The following is a 23361-nucleotide window of genomic DNA, read 5'->3' on the forward strand; positions in this document are numbered from 1 at the left end:
TCACGTTCACTAATCAAAGTCATTTTATGTGTAAGTGTGCGTGTGTAGCCCATTCACTATCTCCATCCATCCTTCACTCCCGCAAGATGGCTGGACCATCATTGTAAATACACAATTGTAAATACACACCTGTACTAAGTATCTCCCCCACCTCATTGTAGATTGTAAGCTCTCACCAGCAGGGGCGGCTGATTTAGTCTTATTTTGCTGTAATTATTGTGTTAACGTTGTTACTTATGACTTGTGTTTTGAAACTGTTAAACTGTAAAGCGCAGCGGAATATGTTGGCGCTATATAAAGATTATTATTATTATTATTATTATTATTAATAATGACTGTCAGTGGACATTGATCTGGGGCTCCATGCAAAATCTCACCTCGTGGGCTATCCTTGACAATGAGGAAGGTGAGAGACCAGACTAAAACTACACGGGGGGAATTTGTTAATGATCTCAAGGCAGCTGGAACCACAGTCACCAAGAAAACCATTGGTAACACATTGCGCTGTAAAGGTTTAAAATCCTGCAGTGCCCGCAAGGTCCCCCTGCTCAAGAAGGCACATGTGCAGGCCCGTCTGAAGTTTGCCAATAAACACCTGGATGATTCTGTGAGTGATTAGGAGAAGGTGCTGTGGGCATATGAGACAAAAAATTATCTCTTTGGCATTAACTCAACTCGCCCTGTTTGGAGGAAGAGAAATGCTGCGTATGACTCAAAGAACACCGTCCCCACTGTCAAGCATGGAGGTGGAAACATTATGCTTTTGGGGTGTTTCTCTGGTAAGGGCACAGGACTACTTCACCGCATCAATGGGAGAATGGATGGAGCCATGTACCGTAAAATCGTGAGTGACAACCTCCTTCCCTCCGCCAGGACACTAAAAATGTGTTTTCCAGCAAGACAATGACCCAAGACATACAGACAAGGCAACAAAGGAGCGGGCCAAAAACAAGCACATTTATACCTAGCCAGTCTCCAGACCTTAATCCCATAGAAAACTTATGGAGGGAGTTGTAGCTCCGAGTTGCCAAGCGACAGCCTCAAAATCTTAATGATTTAGAGATGATCTGCAAATAGAAGTGAACCAAAATTCCTCCTGACACATGTATTATTGATTTTTGGGGATTTTGGGGGGTCCTTCCCTGCCTGAAAACATTATCTTTGATACTTTTGTCCCCTGTTGAGATAGAACTTTATTCTGTACAAAGTGTGAGTTTATCGCTCTGTTACCATGGAAACATTTCCACCGCCGCTGATTATATCAGGCCGTGGTTTCAGAAGTGTTGGGTTTAGTCAGCCGTACACAAAGCGTAATATAACTGGGGGCTTATTCCACAGGTAGGGATGTATTGGGGGGGCTCTCTGCAGTTTCCCGGCACTTCTATGCCTAGGGGACTCCAGAAATGGAACATATAAACTTTCCACAACAGATAAGGCACATTAAAATTCATCCTACCGGATTGTAAATGTTTCCAAAATCTTCCACCCGGGACAGCTCAGAGACCCGCCTCCACATCAGATCCCACCAACGTAATACTAGCATGGGTGGGCTGCTTAATACCGTCGCTCTGCCCTATCTTCATGATACCCAGCAGATGGGCAGAGAGTATGACGTGACCGCAGGGTCAGACTACATGGAGCTGTCTGTAGTCTGTTACCATGGAATCCCCAAATATTTTAATAAATGAAATAAATTTAAATAGTTGCAAAAGTATACACACCCTACTTCTAGAACAAAGGCAATTGTACACCTCTGGTGTGCCTTTCACAGTGACGGGGACACTAAGTGGCTAATTTTATTCCTCTTTTCGCCGCCAGCAGATTTAACCCTTCGCAGCCGGCGCCACTACCGAACTGTACAAATCCGCTGACATTGCAGCAAATCTCGGCCATAGAGCCCCCCCCCCCGGGGGACGATAATCTGCATTCCTTGGCATTAGGGTCTCCTCTGTGGGAGTCCTCGGAGCGGCTCTCACGTTGGAGACTGTCACTTGGCGAGGCCCCATTGTCACTCGGTCGCCAGGAGAAGCCGATCACATGATGCAAACAGTCCGGCAATGAGACACAAAGGAGCGAGCAGAGAAAAACAGTGTAATCCCAGGTGTAAGGATCCGCCAGCAGAGGCTTATGAGCAATCAGCCTTACAGGTGAGCATCGGCTGGATGGGAACTGCAATACGGGCCTGGAACTTCACCGTCTAAGAGGTTCTGCAGCAGCTGAGCAGCTAAATTTGTCCAATTGGGGATGATTTATTAAGAGGGTCATAAATGTGCAATACATTAGGGGGTGTTCTCACTAATATTATGCAAATCCTTAATAAATATGGCGCATTTCATGCGTGTTAATCCTTCTTAAAGAGACTTTTTAAAAGAGGCAAAAAAAAAAGGGTCTAAAACACAAAAAGGTGAAGTTTTCATGACGGGACATTTTAAAGTCACTTTTACTTAGCTGTGATGCCAGAATCTGAGCCAAAAAGTTTGCGCATCTTTACATATAATGCTTCTGTCCAGAGCTGTTACTCCAATTCTGCAAATTTTTTTTTTTTTTTTTTTAAAGGAACAGCTCCGTTCCATTAAAGTGAATCAGGCTGAGCTGTAATACCACACACAACCTGTGGATGAGGGGTGGCGCCATTTTTTTTTTTTTAATAAAGAAAATGGCTTCTTTTACAGATTGTGAACAATTCCTTTAATTTTAAGTGCTTATACTTAATGTTCCATAAGCAGGGTTAAGCGGCTACTTCGACAGTAGTCCCAAATTTCAGAAAAGGACTTTATTAATGATTTTTCTTGCTTGCAGCCCCTCGTGATAATTTTCCAAGTCCCCGTACAAGTCCCTACTTGTCAGTAACGTTTACTATCATTGTGCACTGTCATTACAGGAACCAAGACATCCCCGGCCCGGCCGCACAATGAGCCTGAGTGAGTATGGGGGGGGGTTGATCCTGCAGACAATCAGACCCAGGGTGTAGCCCCCCCAGAGGTCGTAAGAATGAGAACAGCAGCACAGAGTATTTCAGAAAACGATTGTCGCGCTCTTACGGGAAGCAGCGACTTGTCCCACTCGCGACTTAATGTTAGCGAGACAGGAGCAATGACAATGTAAGGAGAGAAATGGAAGACAGGAGCAGAATCCCCAGGAGCACAGAGTATTTTAGGAATCGGGCAGTGTAACTACATTAGTGAAAATCCTATGAATGGAGTTATAGCGCCACCTATGGGTGCAAGAATGTTAATGAGAACCATTCCTTTCTTTTTTTAAATTTTTTTTTTTTTTTTTTTTTTTTTAGGAGGGGTGTCCTTGCCCAGTACTCCTGTGGTCACATTGGGCAACTTCAGTGTTCCAAAAAGAAGGTGTCCGATCACACCCCTGTGCCTTCCCACCGTGCCCACCGCAATCATATCACAATCATGTACGGTACGTATTCTTACAATCCCCTGCTTGCAAAACGTACTTACTGAGGGTCCAAATTGTCTGCTAGTGGCGCCCTCAATTATCGGGATTACAAAACTGGGTGACATGTAAGCGCACTAGTGGGTGCGGGCCACCATTGCTTATAGCGAACCCGTACAGGTGGTCCGGGCCCGCTGTGCTGGGAGGACCCAGGGTTTGCATTCACGACTTTGGCCGTACATCAGCAGATGTGTGCAGAATTGAAGAGTATTGTACGATGATGACGCGATTACAGGTTCAAGTCCCAGGAGGCATAATTAAAAAAAAAAAAAAGTTAATTTTTTTAAAAAATGCATAAAAGTTTAAAAAAAAAAAAATAGTATTGCCGCTTGCATAACAGTCAAAGTAATGAAATATCAGAATACTTAACCCATACCACAAACGCAGAGAAAGAAAAAAAAATTATTGAAATGGCAGAATCGCTATTTCTTGGGGATTTCTATAACAAAAAAAAAAAATGAATAGAAAGATCAAAAAGTCAGAAGGACCCCAAAATGGGATCAAAACAAGTCCCGATATAACCATATGGAGCAAAAATTTAAAAAAAAAAAAAAAAGTTATGGCTTTCAGAAGGCGAAGATGAAAAATCTAAAGTAGAGGGGGCCACTGGGAGTCCCAGTTTATCCCATTTGTGCCCGCCACCTCCTCCATACACTAACCCATCTCTTCTACCACTGCCCTGTACTGTGCCACCCCAATATACGCCTGATCCAATGTCGCCGTGCCCCCATAACAGAATCAGCCACCCAGAGCAATGCTGCCCCCTGCTGGCTGTACACAGATCTGTGTAATGGCCGGTGGTATCCTCCTATAAGACCCATATTGGGACCCCCATGACATTGCACCTAATCCAGGACTTAGCGTTTGCTTTTTTTTTGTTTTTGTGTTGCAGTTCCCCCAACGTCTGAATCCCCTGCACCCCCCAGGAGTGAGGAGAAGAACGGTCAGTCTGGAGACCATGGCCGCCCATCATCACAACCAGCAGAGGGTGATTAACATGCAACAGAAAGAATACAGCAGGTGAGAACCGACGGCTAGATGGCGGCTAGGTAGCAAGTACCAGAGTCATCTGGCGCCTGCTTTGTATCCCAGACGTCTCTACTAGAAGGCGCCATGTTATGCCGTCACTCTATGGGGCCATTATGAAAGTTCCTTTGGCGCTGACATCGGCCCACATAACCAAACATAATAACTCCATCTCATCCTGTGTTTCACCAGATTTCACCAGGGCTGGAGGCGACCATTTTATGGCAACGCGATAGAAAAAGAGGAATACAGGTAACGGGAATGGTGACTATTGCCAAGAACCGAGGACCCGGCCTACTCCTCCATATTTGCCATTTCTTGATGTTGTCATGGAGACCTTGTCTGGATATAAAGGCACAGCCCGACATATACACACAGCAGACGGACGTATGGATGTATGTGGGGATTGGAAATCGCACAAGGTTTCCATGACAACACCTGAGAAACTATAGGGGACATGTCAGAAACTCACAGTAGTGCAGGCTGAGGCTTCGGCCTACACAACATGAGGCAGGACTCAGGTTTGTCACTTACATAATAAATACTACGTAAAATATCTCAGGAGAGAAATTAGACAACTTCTGAAGAAGCAGATGACTGACAAGTGGAGTACGGCCAGAGAGACGCTGCTCAGCCAGAGCAAGGAGCTAGAAGCCCTAAAAGAAGCCGACCGATCTGCCATAATGCAGGACCTGGAGCAAGAAAGAGCAAAAGCTTTATTCCTGAGGAGATACCGGGATGAGAACAAGCGAGTAAGTCCGGATCAAAAACGTCTAGGATATAGATGTATACTTCATAACGAGTAGACGTAATTCTGTATTATACTCCAGAGCTGCACTCACTATTCTGCTGGTGCAGTCACTGTGTACATACATTACATTACTGATCCTGAGTTATATCCTGTATTATACTCCAGAGCTGCACTCACTATTCTGCTGGTGCAGTCACTGTGTACATACATTACATTACTGATCCTGAGTTACATCCTGTATTATACTCCAGAGCTGCACTCACTATTCTGCTGGTGCAGTCACTGTGTACATACATTACTGATCCTGAGTTACATCCTGTATTATACTCCAGAGCTGCACTCACTATTCTGCTGGTGAAGTCACTGTGTACATACATTACATTACTGATCCTGAGTTACATCCTGTATTATACTCCAGTGCTGCACTCACTATTCTGCTGGTGCAGTCACTGTGTACATACATCACACTACTGATCCTGAGTTACATCCTGTATTATACTCCAGAGCTGCACTCACTATTCTGCTGGTGCAGTCACTGTGTACATACATCACACTACTGATCCTGAGTTACATCCTGTATTATACTCCAGAGCTGCACTCACTATTCTGCTGGTGCAGTCACTGTGTACATACATTACACTACTGATCCTGAGTTACATCCTGTATTATACTCCAGAGCTGCACTCACTATTCTGCTGGTGCAGTCACTGTGTACATACATTACTGATCCTGAGTTACATCCTGTATTATACCCCAGAGCTGCACTCACTATTCTGCTGGTGCAGTCACTGTGTACATGCATTACTGATCCCGAGTTACCTCCTGTATTACACCCCAGAGCTGCACTCACTATTCTGCTGGTGGAGTCACTGTGTACATACATTACATTACTGATCCTGAGTTACATGCTGTATTATACCCCAGAGCTGCGCTCACTATTCTGCTGGTGCAGTCACTGTGTACATACATTACATTACTGATTCGGAGTTACATCCTGTATTATACTCCAGAGCTGCACTCACTATTCTGCTGGTGCAGTCACTGTGTACATACATTACTGATCCTGAGTTACATCCTGTATTATACTCCAGAGCTGCACTCACTATTCTGCTGGTGCAGTCACTGTGTACATACATTACATTACTGATCCTGAGTTACATCCTGTATTATACTCCAGAGCTGCACTCACTATTCTGCTGGTGAAGTCACTGTGTACATACATTACATTACTGATCCTGAGTTACATCCTGTATTATACTCCAGAGCTGCACTCACTATTCTGCTGGTGCAGTCACTGTGTACATACATTACATTACTGATCCTGAGTTACAGCCTGTATTATACTCCAGAGCTGCACTCACTATTCTGCTGGTGCAGTCACTGTGTACATACATCACACTACTGATCCTGAGTTACATCCTGTATTATACTCCAGAGCTGCACTCACTATTCTGCTGGTGCAGTCACTGTGTACATACATTACTGATCCTGAGTTACATCCTGTATTATACCCCAGAGCTGCACTCACTATTCTGCTGGTGCAGTCACTGTGTACATACATTACTGATCCTGAGTTACATCCTGTATTATACTCCAGAGCTGCACTCACTATTCTGCTGGTGAAGTCACTGTGTACATACATTACATTACTGATCCTGAGTTACATCCTGTATTATACTCCAGAGCTGCACTCACTATTCTGCTGGTGCAGTCACTGTGTACATACATTACATTACTGATCCTGAGTTACAGCCTGTATTATACTCCAGAGCTGCACTCACTATTCTGCTGGTGCAGTCACTGTGTACATACATTACTGATCCTGAGTTACATCCTGTATTATACTCCAGAGCTGCACTCACTATTCTGCTGGTGAAGTCACTGTGTACATACATTACTGATCCTGAGTTACATCCTGTATTATACTCCAGAGCTGCACTCACTATTCTGCTGGTGAAGTCACTGTGTACATACATTACATTACTGATCCTGAGTTACATCCTGTATTATACTCCAGAGCTGCACTCACTATTCTGCTGGTGCAGTCACTGTGTACATACATTACATTACTGATCCTGAGTTACAGCCTGTATTATACTCCAGAGCTGCACTCACTATTCTGCTGGTGCAGTCACTGTGTACATACATTACTGATCCTGAGTTACATCCTGTATTATACTCCAGAGCTGCACTCACTATTCTGCTGGTGCAGTCACTGTGTACATACATTACTGATCCTGAGTTACATCCTGTATTATACTCCAGAGCTGCACTCACTATTCTGCTGGTGAAGTCACTGTGTACATACATTACATTACTGATCCTGAGTTACATCCTGTATTATACTCCAGAGCTGCACTCACTATTCTGCTGGTGCAGTCACTGTGTACATACATTACATTACTGATCCTGAGTTACAGCCTGTATTATACTCCAGAGCTGCACTCACTATTCTGCTGGTGCAGTCACTGTGTACATACATCACACTACTGATCCTGAGTTACATCCTGTATTATACTCCAGAGCTGCACTCACTATTCTGCTGGTGCAGTCACTGTGTACATACATTACTGATCCTGAGTTACATGCTGTATTATACCCCAGAACTGCACTCACTATTCTGCTGGTGGAGTCACTGTGTACATACATTACATTACTGATCCTGAGTTACATGCTGTATTATACCCCAGAGCTGCACTCACTATTCTGCTGGTGCAGTCACTGTGTACATACATTACATTACTGATCCTGAGTTACATCCTATATTATACTCCAGAGCTGCACTCACTATTCTGCTGGTGCAGTCACTGTGTACATACATTACATTACTGATCCTGAGTTACATCCTGTATTATACCCCAGAGCTGCACTCACTATTCTGCTGGTGCAGACACGATATACATACATTACTGATGCTGAGTTACATCCTGTATTATACTCCAGAGCTGCACTCACTATTCTGCTGGTGCAGTCACTGTGTACATACATTACTGATCCTGAGTTACCTCCTGTATTACACCCCAGAGCTGCACTCACTATCCTGCTGGTGGAGTCACTGTGTACATACATTACTGATCCTGAGTTACATGCTGTATTATACCCCAGAGCTGCACTCACTATTCTGCTGGTGCAGTCACTGTGTACATACATTACATTACTGATCCTGAGTTACATCCTGTATTATACCCCAGAGCTGCACTCACTATTCTGCTGGTGCAGACACGATATACATACATTACTGATGCTGAGTTACATCCTGTATTATACTCCAGAGCTGCACTCACTATTCTGCTGGTGCAGTCACTGTGTACATACATTACTGATCCTGAGTTACCTCCTGTATTACACCCCAGAGCTGCACTCACTATCCTGCTGGTGGAGTCACTGTGTACATACATTACTGATCCTGAGTTACATGCTGTATTATACCCCAGAGCTGCAATCACTATTCTGCTGGTGCAGTCACTGTGTACATACATTACATTACTGATCCTGAGTTACCTCCTGTATTATACCCCAGAGCTGCGCTCACTATTCTGCTGGTGTGGTCACTGTGTACATACATTACATTACTGATCCTCAGTTACATCCTGTATTATACCCCAGAGCTGCACTCACTATTCTGATGGTGCAGTCACTGTGTATATACATTACATTACTGATCCTCAGTTACATCCTGTATTATACCCCAGAGCTGCACTCACTATTCTGATGGTGCAGTCACTGTGTATATACATTACATTACTGATCCTGAGTTACATCCTGTATTATACCCCAGAGCTGCACTCACTATTCTGCTGGTGCAGTCACTGTGTACATACATTACATTACTGATCCTGAGTTACCTCCTGTATTATACTCCAGAGCTGCGCTCACTATTCTGCTGGTGCAGTCACTGTGTACATACATTACATTACTGATCCTCAGTTACATCCTGTATTATACCCCAGAGCTGCACTCACTATTCTGCTGGTGCAGTCACTGTGTATATACATTACATTACTGATCCTGAGTTACATCCTGTATTATGCCCCAGAGCTGCACTCACTATTCTGCTGGTGCAGTCACTATGTACATACATTACATCTTATATAAAACTTTTCTTATTTCTTTAGTTGATGGAAAACAAATGGCAAGAAAACCGTTTGACCCGATCTATGGAGACGCTAAAGGAGAGAGAACTGCTACAGTATAACCCAATAAACTGGAGTGGAACGCTGAAATAACGAAATTCGAGGGGCACGGTGCCCGTGAGCCCACTGGCTGCCAGAATAACTCTCCAGCAGATGCATTATCACACCCAGCGCCAGCCTCAAATTCCCAAGTCCAGGGAGCGCGGTGAATGTAGCACAATCCGCTCTGCTGAATTTTTTGGGGAAAAAAAAAAAAAAAGTAATTAAAAGGGTTTTTTCCAGGAATAGAGTGATCGTTCTCTTATATGTAAATTATGTGACAAGGCATGCTGGGAGTTGTAGTTTTATAACCGCTGGAGAAAAACAAGCTGAACACTACGGTCCTGGAACCCTTAAATGATGCAGTGATAACATGCACCATATTGGGGCTTAAAAAAAAAAAAAAAAAAAGAGCAATTCTGTATTTTTTTCTTTTGCTTTAATGCCTTTACGTTTATGGGTTAATCAACCGAATTTTATGGGGGATTTGTATTTGAAGGCAATCCATTGTTCCCCGTTATCAGCCATTTCGGGCTCAGGCGAGGTTGCGTTGCGCGTACGACTGCTAATCTTCAGATCCGAGACATCCAGAATATAAAAGCAGATAGACGGAAAGTTTAAATAAGTTTATTATCCTGAGATGAATAAATAAAGACAAAACAAACAGCCGATCCAAACCGACATACAGGAAATAAAACATAAAATAAAAAAGTAACAGATGTCTCCAACCAGAGCTGGGCATGCTGGGAGTTGTGGTTCTGCAACAGCAGGAAGGTCAACGGTTGGAGACCACTGACGTAACATGCAAATGCATCACTCTGTAATAGCTGATATGTGTTCAGACCTTCCCTGGTGTATTAACATTTCACAAACTAGTAAAAAAAAAAAAAAAAAAGAAATCCCCAAAATTCCACATACCCCTCCCAGTCTCTATTTTCCCTATAATGAGTAAACTGATTGGGTGACACACCTTTACGGACTAGGAGGAGGTGGGCTGTGATGCCTCATAATGGCCCCCATCGCTATACACGTTTTAAGACGTTCGTATATTTTATGTATCAATTCGATATGCAGCTATCCATTATTTAGAGGGGAGGTACACTTTTTTGCAACTGCTTCTACACATCTAAATAGGATATTGACATGATTAAAAAGCTACAGCTTCTATGCAGAGCCATGTGTCTCCATGGTGACAGACTACAAGGAAGCCCTTGTAGTCAGACTTTTTTTTTTCCCTTTACTTTCATAAGATTAATTTTGTGGTCAGTAACCATGGAGACGCTGTATACACAATACCGGAGATTTTTTTTTTTCTTAAATTAAGATTGAGGATCTGATTTATTTTTAGATGCACTGAAGCAATACAAAAGATTTGCAAAAGTCATGGTCACTCCTACAAGGTGCGGTTACCGCTGAGGGTAAACACTAGCCGGTCCCATACAGGGCCGCCCGTATTGGAGGAGCAGCTCCCTTCGCAAGAAATCCTCCGGGAGTCTCGGCTCTTCCAGGAGGGTCTGCACGCTGGAGACAGACCCCCCCCCCCAAAAGCACCGGCACCACCTCTGAACCCCAATATCAATGCCTGGTCAAAGGGGAAAATGTGCAGCGGTCAAATAGGTGAAGTACACAGCGAGTATATAAAAGATCCTCCATAAGTTCACGGTCGCCGCTTTCATAGTGAATGCAAGGAAAAAAATCTCTAAAAATTCCCGGATTTCGCCTTAAAAAAAAAAAAAAAAAGTTTGGAGTCTTCATCATAGACGGATTCTATTAACTCTCATTGGAGATTTTCAGTGGTTTCTGTGCTTATGTGTCTTCTATGATACTATGGGGTAAGGATATTTCTTTGGAGCATTTTTCCCGGGTCTCCAAATGGCCGTTGTCCATCTCTGCTCCCCGGCAGGACTGTATCATCAGCTCTTTGGGGTGAAGCAGAGGATGAGCCCCATAAACATTCCGCTCCGGCACCCCATCGGGAAGCTATCTCCCTTTCATAAAGCCTTCGAGCACTCTGTCGCTTTTCTCCGAGAACCAGTATCCAGCCATGGCCGCCACGGCTCCAATGAAGATGGCGGTAAAGACCATGTCCCCTTTGGCCGCTAGAGTGGCAAGAGCGCAGATGACCACCCCGAAAAACATCTGCTGGAGGACCACCACCTCGTCGTCTGTGATGTCATCGAACAAGCCTTTCTCGGAGTCATCTGGCCATAAAAGAAGCAAGTTTAATACAACGCACAATATAAGGGGAGCAACTTCTAAATAAACATCTCATTATACGGTGAACAAGGTGGCCAGAAATGTGAGCAACCTGCAGATTTTTACCCTTGTCCGTGCAAAACGAGTGGGTGGACTCTTCCTGATGCAATAGTAAAGATGCATTATTTGATCTGCGCCATTTAAAAGTCTCTTTCTCCTCTCTTGCGGCACACAGGCTCACAATAAAAGGAAGAAACTGCAGCTTCATCCCCCTCCTCTTCCCTCCTACATGTGCTCTATCTAGTTTTACACTGGAGGGATTCTTTGGGACTGAGGAGAGAATCTGTATGTAGGGGAAAGCAAGACTAGACTGTTGAAAGAAGAGGAAGATCTTACTTTAACCCCCTAATGACCAGAGCTTTTTATAGTTTTGAGTTTTTTGCTCCCCTTCTTTCCAGAGCCATAACTTTTTATTTTTCCGTCAATATGGCCATGTGAGGGCTTGTTTTTTGCAGGACGAGTTGTACTTTTGAAAGGTATTATTGGTTTTACCATGTTGTGTAACATAAAACAGGAAAAAAATTCCAAGTGTGATGAAATTGCAAAACAAAGTGCAATCCCACACATGTTTGTTTGGCTGTTTTGCTAGGTTCACTAAATGCTAAAAACTGACCTGCCATTATGATTCTTAATGTCATTACGAGTTCATAGACACCAAACATGTCTAGGTTCTTTTTAATCTAAGTGGTAAAAATTCCAAAGTTTGCCAAAAAAAAAAAAAAAAATTGCGCCATTTTCCGACACCCGTAGCATCTCCATTTTTTGTGATCGAGTCGGGTGCAGGCTTATTTTTTGCGCGCCGAGCTGACGTTTTTAATTATACCATTTTTGTGAAGATACAATCTTTTGATCGCCCGTTATTGCATTTTAATGCAATGTCGCAGGGATCGGGTTCATTTTTTTTTTTTTTTTTTTATTGATCGGGCAATTCTGAACACGTCAATACCTAATGTGTGTATGATTTTATTTTTATTGTTTAATTTTGAATGGGGTGAAAGGGGAGTGATTTAAACTTATGGTTTTTTTTTCCTTTGATATCTTTAAAAACTTTTTTTTTTTTTTTTTAAACTTTTGGCATGCTTCAATAGCCTCCATGGGAGACTAGAAGCTGCCATAGCTTGATCGGCTCTGCTACATAGAGGCGATGCACAGATCACCTCTATGTAGCATAATGACAGCATTTGCTATGAGCGCCGTCCACAGGGTGGCGCTCATAGCAGTCCAGCATCAACAACCATACCTCTGGTTGTTATGCCGATGCACCGATGACCCCTGATCATGTGGCGGGGGTCAGCGGTGCGCGTATTTCTGGCCCGGCGGCCGGAAGAGCCATTTAAATGCCGCTGTCAGCGTTTGACAGTGGAATTTAACTAGTTAATAGGCACGGGTGGATCGTGATTCCACACACGCCAGATGTTCAAAACAGCAGACATGTCCCGGCTTTGATGCGGGCTCAGCGCCGGAGCCCTCATCAAAGCAGGGGATAATGCCAGCTGATGTACTATTCCGTCAGCTGGCAGTAAGGGGTTAAGGAAGGATTTTTTGGAACATATGGCAATAAAAAAAAATAAACCTTTAAACTTTGTTTCGGAGCTATTTTATAACTCTGGCTTGTGGAATTGTTATTTTAGCAATTTTGCATTCTTTACTACATGACTTACCTTTATGATCGGCCTTACAGGTCCCGGCCACCTTGGAGTAACCCTTCTCGCACACGCAGCTGTAACTTCCCTCCGTGTTCACACACTCCTCCCGTGAGCCTTTACACTTGGGAATCTCGCTGTCGCATTCGTCCACATCTGCGATGCAGAAAGCAGTTGTAAAGCGAGGTCACGGCACGGCAGAAACGCTGCAAAATCACCGTCGCTCAACGGGGCACGCGCGCCAGTGACACCTTGTGGCGGTGACGAGTACTGGCCACAAAAAGCTTCCTATACAGTGCGGTCATGGGTTGGCAGAGCCTGTACATATCATTTTAGGAGCTGACAAGAGCCATCACTTATAACCAAGTCCCTCCAGTACTGCAGAGATTGCGCCACCCTTCAGCCGTACTCACCCAGGCATTTGGCTCCGTCCCGATAGAACCCAGCATTGCATTTCTTACATCGTGCTGGCCCTGCGCCCATGCACCCAATGCAGGATTTGTCACAGTCTGGATGTCAGGGGGGGGGGGACAAAAAAAGGAGAAAAAAAAAAGTCCAATGAGTATTTCCCATTAAAGCAGAATAAAGTCAATTGCTTTTTCAGAAACCCCCCCAATTCTGTAACTGCGGAAGTGCAGCATTTACAGCATGGACCCTCAAATTGTCCACATCTGCTATAAAAGCTGCTCGCTCGCTTTGGAAGACCCAAGTAAATCCACCTGTCACACCGAAAGTCCATAGATTGTAATGGAAAAGTGTAAGGCCTCAATTTCTCTGCCGCGGAGCTGCTGGGAAACTGAATATTTGCATCCGATTTCCTCACAAATTAAATCTGGGGGTTCCAAGAGACGGACCACCCTGTGATCAGCCTATTGTACTCCATACAATTGTGACCAAAAGTTTTTCATGGCTGTGTTCTCAGGCAAAAATGTGAATGAGCCCCCTACATGGATAAGCCCCAACACGAGTTGTCTGGGGATGCTTTACTGCTGGCAGACACCGGACTCGTGGCAGCGCCACCTTGTCTTCTGCAGACAATCATCTTCTAGATGTCCCACACAATCTGAAGAGCATCTTCAGAGAAAATAACTTTACCAAACTTTTATCCTCTAATGGAGCTGCCTTCAGATTGTCAACCTCTTGCCGAAAGTTGGTGGGTACGGATAATTTTCTAATGTGTATAGGGACCTCAGGAACGAGGGCTCACTCAAGGGGAACATCCCTTTTAAGCAATGATTAGTATCAATGACGGCTCACCTCGACATTCATAGGATCCCTCTGTGTTCAGGCAGTACTGGTTGGATTTGCAGCGATCGACTGTGCCACATTCATCAATGTCTGCAGAGGATGAAGAGAAATCTCTGGTGATGGGTGTCTCAAGTGCCCACCTAGGTCAGCAGGTGAAGTATACGGACCGGACCTAGCCAGGTATATGGAGGCGGAAGCCATAGTGTCCGCAACCATTAATCAGACGGGAGTTCTTCATGGCTCGGACTGACTGCGGATCCCCCCCTAAACCTTACAGCCTCAGACACATTTGGGTCCAGCTCCTGAAATACGCCCGTCTGACCGCGGTCTAATAGGAAGAACGGTGGACCCCATTGTAAAATCACCCTAGTGATGACTCACCAATGCATTTCATGTCGTGCAGCATCCAGCCCTTTTTGCAGAGTGCGCACTGATCCTCCCCCGGTCCCAGGCACTTACTGCAGGAACGGTGACACTCTGTAAAAAAAAAAAAAAAAAGAAAACAAATGCACAGAAGTCATCAGTAAAACAGGAAACAATACATGCCAATCTCAAAATGACGCTTGCGCCTCAGCAGGTCCTGCGTGCGTGCCGTTTCCAGCAAAACTGCTCTGCAAAAAATTATGATTCTGGGCTGCATCGTGTTCCTCCAGAGCAGCAGTTTACAAGGCTGCGGATTACAGCTGGCGGAAGACTACAGCTCTCAGCATTGTGGGTGTTGCAGTTTCACTACAGCTGGCGATTGCTCCTCTACTAAATCTGCCCACACGGTTTCTGGGCATGCTGGGTGTTGCAGTTTCACAGACTAATGCGCTAATAACTCTAAATATAAGAAGAACAACTGCTGTACGGGAGCATGCACTATCATCCCCTTACATACCAGAACATACCAGGTGGCTCTCATTTTTGGCTTCCTCATAATAACCGACTGCACAGTCCGAACACAAGGGGCCACCGTAGCTGGGATGACAGTCGCAGGTTCCCGTGCCGGCTCGTGTTCCTGCTCCGTTGCATTTTCCTCTCCCGTTGCAGGGCTGGTCGGTGCTGCCTGGGCATGCTGTAATATAGAGGGGTGAGAACATCACACTGTGATGTTAATTTTTGGGGCTAAATCAAGACTATATAAAACGGGGCTGATAACTCACATGCGCAATCCGGACCCCAGGTGCCTTCCGGGCAGCAGAGCTTCAAGGAGTCCATACACAGCCAGTCAAAGAGGTCGATGGGGTCTTTAGGTCTAGGAAGCAAACTGGGATCAAGCAATATGTCTTGGTGTTCCCTTTTTTGGGGGGAATTTATGCTTTTGCCAAAGAAAGTCATAAACGCAGATTAATCTCGATTCATATCACCTATTGGAGGGCCGCTCCTTCCCAGCAGACTGATGGGGAAGAGTACAGTGCTCAGCTATCAGTCCTATAGACTTAATGGAGCGACAGCTCGCTCAGCACAAGACAACTGCTCCCGTGACCATTGAGACCTTTGGCGATCAGGTACTTACCACCCATCATCCTGGGAATGGTGGCTGTCATTTCAACAAACTTTGCATAAATCAATAGTATGAGTGAATAAAAGAAACTTTGTAAGATATATTATCCGAGAAATCTGCTTCTTCCTCCACTTATGAGCCACTTCTTTCCCTTGCCTCCGCCCCCAGAAGTCATCATTCACTCTGAAAACAATTAATCTTGGTCAAAGCAAGACAGAACAAGTCTATAAGGTTGGTGGAAGGAAGGGACAGAAAGGAGGCACAGGACCTGTGCGCTGACACTTACTAGAAAGTTTATTTCACATCGGAGCTGGATTCACAACTACACTGCTCAGCACTACAGTATAATGTACTCCATGCTGCTGCGACTTCTGAACATGCAATAGTAAGAGTCAGTGGAGTAGGAATCCTTCATGTCTGTGTATGCAACTAGCTCAGAGTCAACTGAAAAGTATACCTTGACCGCCCGCTCCTGACACCAGAGAATCCTGGCAGCGAGTACGCAATGTGACAATTCATAAGTCTGTGCAGACTTGGGCCTTCCCCCAGCCTGGACAGCCCCTTTAAGAATAACTACAGTTCCTGGAGTTGCACTTTAACTCTTCACGCTTTGGCATTTATTAGTCGTCCTCACCTCTTAAACCACCAGGTCTCCAGATGTTCCTCATTCTGCTCCAACATCTTATTACATTCATAGTCCGACTTGTCACAGGCATTTTCTATCACCTCCAGAAGACGCGTCTCACTGTGGAAACAGACGAACAACAACTTTCTTCCCTCAAAATATCGCATAACCTCGCACCTTAAAGGGGCTTTCCGGCATTTAAAAAAATTACCTAGAGCATAAAATTAAGAGGTAACCTAAACTCATCCCTTTAATTCCTTATCGATTCCCGAGCCTTAGCTCCGGTCTCTTACTTCCATGCCGCCATGACACTCATACCATTCAGCAGTGATTGGCAGCAGCGGTGCTCACATGCTTGCGTCTGCATGAGACTAAAGGGGATAGGAAAGGTTACTTCTTTATTTTACACCATTTCTACTTTGAAAGCCATTTTCTTCAAAAAAATAGAAACTTTTGTTTTTTTAATGGAGGAGTCCAGAGACGCATCATTAATTGGCAGTAGTGGCGGCCATGAGGACAACCCCAATACCTGCTCTCATACTTTGCCAGCTTCTCCTCTTCCCACGCCGTGTTGCCTCCACCAAAATTTTGCCCGGCGGTTTTCTCTATGCCCTACAACAGAATGAAACAATAGTCTTAAAAAGTGGACATTAAACCAAAGTTTACAGCCGGTCATGCCAGGAAAGGACGCTACATGGTGCCTCCGCCGATCCTTCAAATGGCTGATAACAGGGGACAATAGCTTCAGTGCGTGAACGTGACATACTCTCTAGGTTCGGCACCTCTTTAGATTAGTAAGGGAGCGCTCCGTCCGTACATGACTAGGGATCTGAGGAGCAGAGAGATAATAAAGAGGTGGTCGGGGACTCCGTTGGCGCACAATTTGATTGTCCCGTTTGGCTCTGTGGATGCTGCCGTGCCCATGATCTTTATAGGGGATCTGATATTCCTTAATCTCGTGGTTTCACCTTGATGAAATTGTTGACCAGGCTGCGGCAGGTCAGGCATGGCTCTTGCTTGGCAGCGCCAAGTCTGGAGAGGAGAAGAAAAAGGAGCAGAGTGCCCAGCAAGGAATCCATAAGTGGGTACCGAGCGTCCATGACGGAGAACCCTGAAAAACCGGAGCCGACCCTAGAGAAAGAAGAAAAAACATAAGTTATCACACCTCTGTGTTATGTACAGTCACCCGGAGCCTAAGGGGAAGCTTTGCCGCCATTACTGCATCTATAGGGGCCGTCACCCAGCTCTCCCAGTACACCCACCGTTCTATACTGGTAGCTCAGAACACAAGTCAAGCTGCACGACCACCCACGTACCCATAATGATACCCATAGGTGTTGTCACCCGGCTCTCCCACCGCCCAGGGACTGAAATGTGCTGCAGCCTGATAATCACAGCAGACAGATCCAAAATATCTACAGATGTCACCGTATTTTTAACCCTGCGTATTACACCTCCCACTGTGCCAGCGATTATAGGGTGATGGAGGTCTGAGATCTCTGGGGACAGGGAAAAAGGCTGCAAAAAATAAGCACCAATTCTCTGCAGAAGATGAACAGATGTGTCCAGTACCAGAACATGGCGGCTGATGCCGGAGCATGGACCTGACATAAGAAGCTTACAGGGCCGCTCCGTGCAAAGTGCCCAATGCAATAACATCTGCAAAGATTTCTATTACTCCAAGGTGTCGAAAATAAAAAGTCGCCCTGCAAATCGTCCCCACTAGTAATATTATACCGTTATGTGTATACAGCTCCCGTGTGTAATATTAGGGGAGGATCTGGAACTCGTATCTCATTACTCACTGACAGAAAGGAATAAAGGCTCAATGGACGGATCAAGGATAAAGTAAGGGAGCACTGGGCAAGATAAGGGGCGCAAGAGGGGTTAAAGAGCATGCAAGAGGGAGAGAACACAGACGAGAGTAAAATATAGGGAGAAAGGCAAAGAAGAGAGATTCAGGGGGAGAAGGCACAAAAGAGGAGGCAAGTGACAGCAAAGTAGAGAGAGAGCACAATGGAGAGGCAGAGGAAAAGCGCCCAAAGAGCGAGGCCTGAGAGAATGTGCTTAAGAAAGTGAGAACGTGTAATGTGAGTAGGGTGGAGGAAGAAAGAGCAAAAAAGAGGGTGCAACAGAGAGCGAGGGGCGCACGCAACAGAGAGCGAGGGGCGCGCTCTAGAAAGCAAAGGCGCAAGGCAGAGGGACATACAATAAAGGACAAGAACGCAATAGGGAGCGAGCATGAAGAGTGTGCAAGAGAGCGAGACAAAGCAATTGAGAACAAGGTAATGTCCACCACAGAGAGCGAGCTAGAAAGGAGAGCGCATGTGAGAAAAAAAAAATCTGAGCAATGTCTCGTGCGTACTGGGTGGAGTCTTAAGATTTCTAGCAGGATTTTCAATAATTAATAATCGATAAATAATTAATACCGCCCCCATCGTCCACCAGTGACTAAATATTCCACCATGTCATCTGAGCGTTCTGATGTGACAGTCACATTGTGTGATGAGCAGATGTTTTGGGTAAGGACCAGATGTTGGGGGCCGCTAGTGTGGTCCCAAGGACTGGCCCCCTCCCCACAACTCTACGACTTCCATAAGATGAATGCAGCATTATATGGGGTCCATCCATGGTCCAGCAGAGCTGGTGACATCTTGTCTAGGGGGTCCCGATCTATGTATCTCCCCTTTCCATATTAAGTCCATATGCTTTTAACAGAGCGCATTGGTGGGGGGCGTCTTACAATTCAGCCTTCTGAGAGGAGTATGTGCCTTCTGGATGCAGTGTCACCGCTCTCGCCATTACATGTGTAATGTGTAGAGTCAGCCATCTGCTCACACCTAGCACCAGGTGCAATGATCCCTACTGTGTGATTTATTGCCAGTCTTTGGGCACCAACAAATGCCATCCAGCTGAGAAGTACAACCTGCATACGTAAACCTAGTGCATGCCCAGCATTACATACCCCCTGCATGTACACACCCTGGACATGCAGCTCTTAGATGGCATCTCATCAAGAAGCAGAATATTCCAGGCTGGGACAAGGGTATAGAAGAAAAGCAGGGCATGAATGTAGCCCAAGTCACAGATGCTGACTACATAGAGCCTTATGCTCATGTCTGCACTAATCCCAGCACTATACTGCACCATGCACAGTGCCCATGACATATGGTGCAGAATGGAATAGATCAGGTCAGGGTCTGCAGGAAGCACATATGGTACAGAATATAGATGCATAAAAGGCCATGCCAACATGGGGCAGAATACACCAGGTTTGGACAAGGGCATACGTGATGCAAGAAAATGCTATATGCATGCCCCATCCCTCCCTGGTATATTTAGCCCCATGTTTCATGCAAGTCCATTGATATATGCCCAATACGCCAACATCCATGTCTAAGATATGCTGATCTTGGTTGGCATTTCTGCATTGATCCCAGCAATATCTTGTCCAGTGCCCATGTCCTATGGTGCAAAAGACACATGCCTCAAAGACAATGCCATCAAGCAGCTGAATATACCGACCTGGGGGGTTATGTAACACTGAGCGTCCATGAAGCAGACGTCATGTATGCCCAGTGTTACATATACCCTTACGTCCATAACTGAACCTGGCATACGCTGCCTTTAGCTGGTATTTCTGCATTATCCGAACACGATCCTGCCCAGGTAATACGGTGCAGAAGACACATGTATGAAAGGCCACGGCAGCAAGGGGCTAAGGACACCAAGCTGGGACACGGGCACATGGGACACGCCGCCTGGTGTGTTCGGCCTTTCATGCACCATAACCCAGTGATGGATACCCTGATGGCGCTGGTCATACACAGACATTCTGCACCAGACGACCCGGGCAGCAAGAGACCGTACATGGGCATCGGGGGCACTGGACATGGCTGTAGCCCCAGGTGCAGACAGTACAGGGACCGTGCCACCCTGGGGCAGAGCATACCCGGCTGCACAGCCCAAGCTGGTCTCTTCTGCCCCGGGGTGGCACCTATGTGCTCAGTGCCAGATGCCCTCCGTGCCCAGGTCTCAGCTTGGCATTTGCAGCTCTGCATTAATGACAGGCAATGAGTAGCAAGCTGGCACCTGGGCACAGGGGGAAGGTAGCACTGGGCAGGCACGAAGCACGTCCTGGGCCAGGTCTTCTGGCATGCCGCAGCCTGGCACACAGCTCCTCTCTAGGTCATACATGGCCGCCAGAGCTGCGGCGTCTGCTCTCCGCCCCCCGTGTCCGCACCCACCTCCAGCACCCGCGCTCCTCAGGGTGTGCCCCTCACACCGGCGCCGCGGACGCTTTCTTCCCCGGAGCTCCCGGCATGCACCGCTCTCCTTAGCTGCGGCAGCCGGACAGGACACGTCTCTTCCACTGGAGCGGCCTCTCAGCCAATCAGAGCGAGCCATGTGCGCTGACGTCACTGATCGAACCTGAACCCGGGGGCCGGCGGCTGTCAGCGAGGATTAACCCTGTGCGTCCTGCAGGGAGGAGAGGAGGAGGACGAGGCTGGCGGGAGGCCGACACTGATACGGGAGGATATTAATAACCTGCCGGGTACAGCAGCTGGGAAGTGGCGTTCTAGAGAGTTCTAGATGGAGCACAACATGTCCTGCAGCAGGGACTGAAGCAGCAGATGCATCCTCACCCTCCATGATGTAGGAGCCAAGTCACAATAGGGGGCTTCTAGCCCAGTCATCTGTGACACAGGAGGGTCCGTGTAATACTGCAGGTCTCCTGGGGGGGTGCTGCAGGGAAATTGAACACTTATTGTCAGGTTCCTTTTCCAATTCTGTAGCAGTGGTCGAATGAATTTTTTGAGGGGATATACAGGAAAGATGGATATCTTTGTACCGTGTTAGCCAGTAGATAGAAGAATATTCAGGATTGAGAGTCCTCAGTGGTTGATACCTTTTAATGGCTAACTGAAAAGATGGTAACACATTGCAGCTTTCCAGACTACTCCGGTCTCTTCATCAGGCTAGACTAATACAAAATCTGAAGAATCACAGATTTATACACAAGACAGCACAGAAATAACGCAATAGATAAGACAAGTGATGTGAAGCAGAATTGTCATTGTGGGAGAGGGAGAAACATAAATGTTGGAACAGTTCATAGATAAGGAGTGTGAAAGTTTTATTGACCTCTGATTGGGGTCTGGTTCTGTGTTGTGTGATGACCCCAGAAGGTCTGAAGAGCAAATTCCTTGATGTAAAAAGACATAAATCCATGCCACACATTCATTCCTGCACCGAGTGTGTCAAAAGTTTTCATATATTTGTGCATTCTTCTCTCTCTCTCTGAGGGCAGTTTCACACGTCAGTGTCTCCGGTACGTGTGGTGACAGTTTTCTCACCTACCGGAGACACTGACACACGTAGACTCATTCTAATGAATGGGTCTATGCACATATCAGCGTGTTTTCACGGACCGTGTGTAAAATACGCTGACATGTCCGTTTTTGTGCAACAGCACGGATCACACGGACCCATACAAGTCAATGGGTGCGTGTAAACACGTATCGCACACGGATGGCGTCTGTGTGCCGTCCGTGTGCGTTTTTAAAAGTCATAGGGTTTACATTGAAACAATTTTTTTCAATACACGGACAGCACACAGATGGCCTACGTATCTACACGTGAAAAATGAGGACGAATGAACTCATCGAGATCAACATCCAACTCTGCGGAGACACCATCACATGTTTCTCAACGCAGTGATTCTAGAGCACTGCCCCCATCCCTTATGGGAAATATGCAAAACACAAGCCGCGGAGACACCATCACGTTTCTCAACGCAAGCAATGACTATCCAGGTCTTACCCCGGGAAGGAACGACCACGGGAAGGGCAGTCTCCAATGAAGGAAACCACCTATGCCAAAACATGGTATCCATCCACAGACCGCTGTTTCGGGGTATTGCCCCTCATCAGTGTGGAGTAGGAAACTGGCTGGTAGGAGCAATGCCTAGTAGAAGACTGTGAAAAATGAAGATGAATGAACTCATGGAGATCAACGTATCTACACGGACACAGATAGCTCCAGGACCGTTTTCTCAGGTACCGGAATTATCTGGACGTGCGCAACCGCCCAGAGACTTGAAGTTACCTTTTAATACAAGTAATTTAATGTCCATCACGTTATGACCAGGGATACAATTTTCTCTTCAGACCTTCTGGGGTCATCACACAACACAGAACCAGACCCCAAGCAGAGGGCAATAAAACTTTCACACTCCTTATCTATGAACTGTTCCAACATTTATGCTTATCTCTCTCCCATAATGACTATTCCGCTTCACATCGAAAGCTTGCAATGTGTTACCATCTTTTCAGTTAGCCGTTAAAAGGTATCAACCACCGAGGACTCTCAATTCTGAATACTCTTGAGGGGATATAGACATATACAACTTTTGGAATTTGGGAAAAAATTCCTTTTTGGATGCAGATTTTATCCATTCTGAACCAAACCAACCCATACCCACAGGCAGAGGTGAGTGGCTTCGTGGTTTTGCTGGTAAACCAAGCGACAATTCACCTCTGCATGCAGAGAAGCTGCACCACCTAGCCTCACCATCCAGCCTCACTCTATACTAATCTGTAGCACCACTTTAACTGCTATGCACATATAGGCCACCAGAGGCCGCCACTAAGAAGGAGATGAGATGACCCTCAGACATTGCTGCAACTTCAGTCAGGGTA

General features: G+C 45.8%; 2 protein-coding genes across 5 annotated transcripts; one reads left to right on the forward strand and one right to left on the reverse strand.

Annotated features, from left to right (window-relative positions):
• Nucleotides 1-1997: 1997 nt before the first annotated feature.
• On the forward strand, nt 1998-10301 carry LOC141084747 (uncharacterized). Its single transcript, XM_073569643.1, has 7 exons — nt 1998-2147; nt 2882-2921; nt 3290-3417; nt 4346-4473; nt 4672-4731; nt 5042-5231; nt 9346-10301. Exons 1-7 carry the CDS (start codon nt 2058-2060, stop codon nt 9454-9456), a joined length of 747 nt encoding a protein of 248 aa, XP_073425744.1. The 5' UTR covers nt 1998-2057; the 3' UTR covers nt 9457-10301.
• Nucleotides 10014-21065, reverse strand: CRELD1 (cysteine rich with EGF like domains 1). Of its 4 annotated transcripts, none has more exons than XM_073569642.1 (11): nt 20908-21065; nt 17629-17791; nt 17202-17272; nt 16670-16780; nt 15695-15786; nt 15430-15606; nt 14931-15026; nt 14559-14639; nt 13715-13810; nt 13320-13457; nt 10014-11603 (listed from the first exon to the last, which is right to left on the reverse strand). In XM_073569642.1, exons 2-11 carry the CDS (start codon nt 17758-17760, stop codon nt 11383-11385), a joined length of 1215 nt encoding a protein of 404 aa, XP_073425743.1. In that variant the 5' UTR covers nt 17761-17791; nt 20908-21065; the 3' UTR covers nt 10014-11382. The 4 variants fall into 4 exon arrangements, with proteins under 4 accessions (XP_073425743.1, XP_073425742.1, XP_073425741.1 ...); XM_073569641.1 differs by having other exon boundaries at nt 15695-15798; XM_073569640.1 differs by having other exon boundaries at nt 17190-17272.
• Nucleotides 21066-23361: the final 2296 nt, after the last annotated feature.

Source organism: Dendrobates tinctorius, unplaced genomic scaffold (assembly GCF_039654945.1).
Source record: "Dendrobates tinctorius isolate UK_male_01 unplaced genomic scaffold, ASM3965494v1 ptg000027l, whole genome shotgun sequence".
Classification (NCBI taxonomy): domain Eukaryota; kingdom Metazoa; phylum Chordata; class Amphibia; order Anura; family Dendrobatidae; genus Dendrobates; species Dendrobates tinctorius.

Bases quoted from the DNA above. Each gene is read 5' to 3' on its own strand.
- LOC141084747 (XM_073569643.1), top strand. From the start codon at position 2,058: ATGAGACACAAAGGAGCGAGCAGAGAAAAACAGTGTAATCCCAGGTGT. The intron at 2,922-3,289 runs GTGAGTATGGGG...TTTTTTTTTTAG, and splicing joins CGGCCGCACAATGAGCCTGA to GAGGGGTGTCCTTGCCCAGT. The intron at 4,474-4,671 runs GTGAGAACCGAC...GTGTTTCACCAG, and splicing joins CAACAGAAAGAATACAGCAG to ATTTCACCAGGGCTGGAGGC.
- CRELD1 (XM_073569639.1), bottom strand. From the start codon at position 17,760: ATGGACGCTCGGTACCCACTTATGGATTCCTTGCTGGGCACTCTGCTC. The intron at 15,027-15,429 runs GTATGTAAGGGG...TTTTTTTTACAG, and splicing joins GAGCCACCTGGTATGTTCTG to AGTGTCACCGTTCCTGCAGT. The intron at 11,604-13,319 runs GTAAGTCATGTA...TTTTATGGCCAG, and splicing joins CTGTAAGGCCGATCATAAAG to ATGACTCCGAGAAAGGCTTG.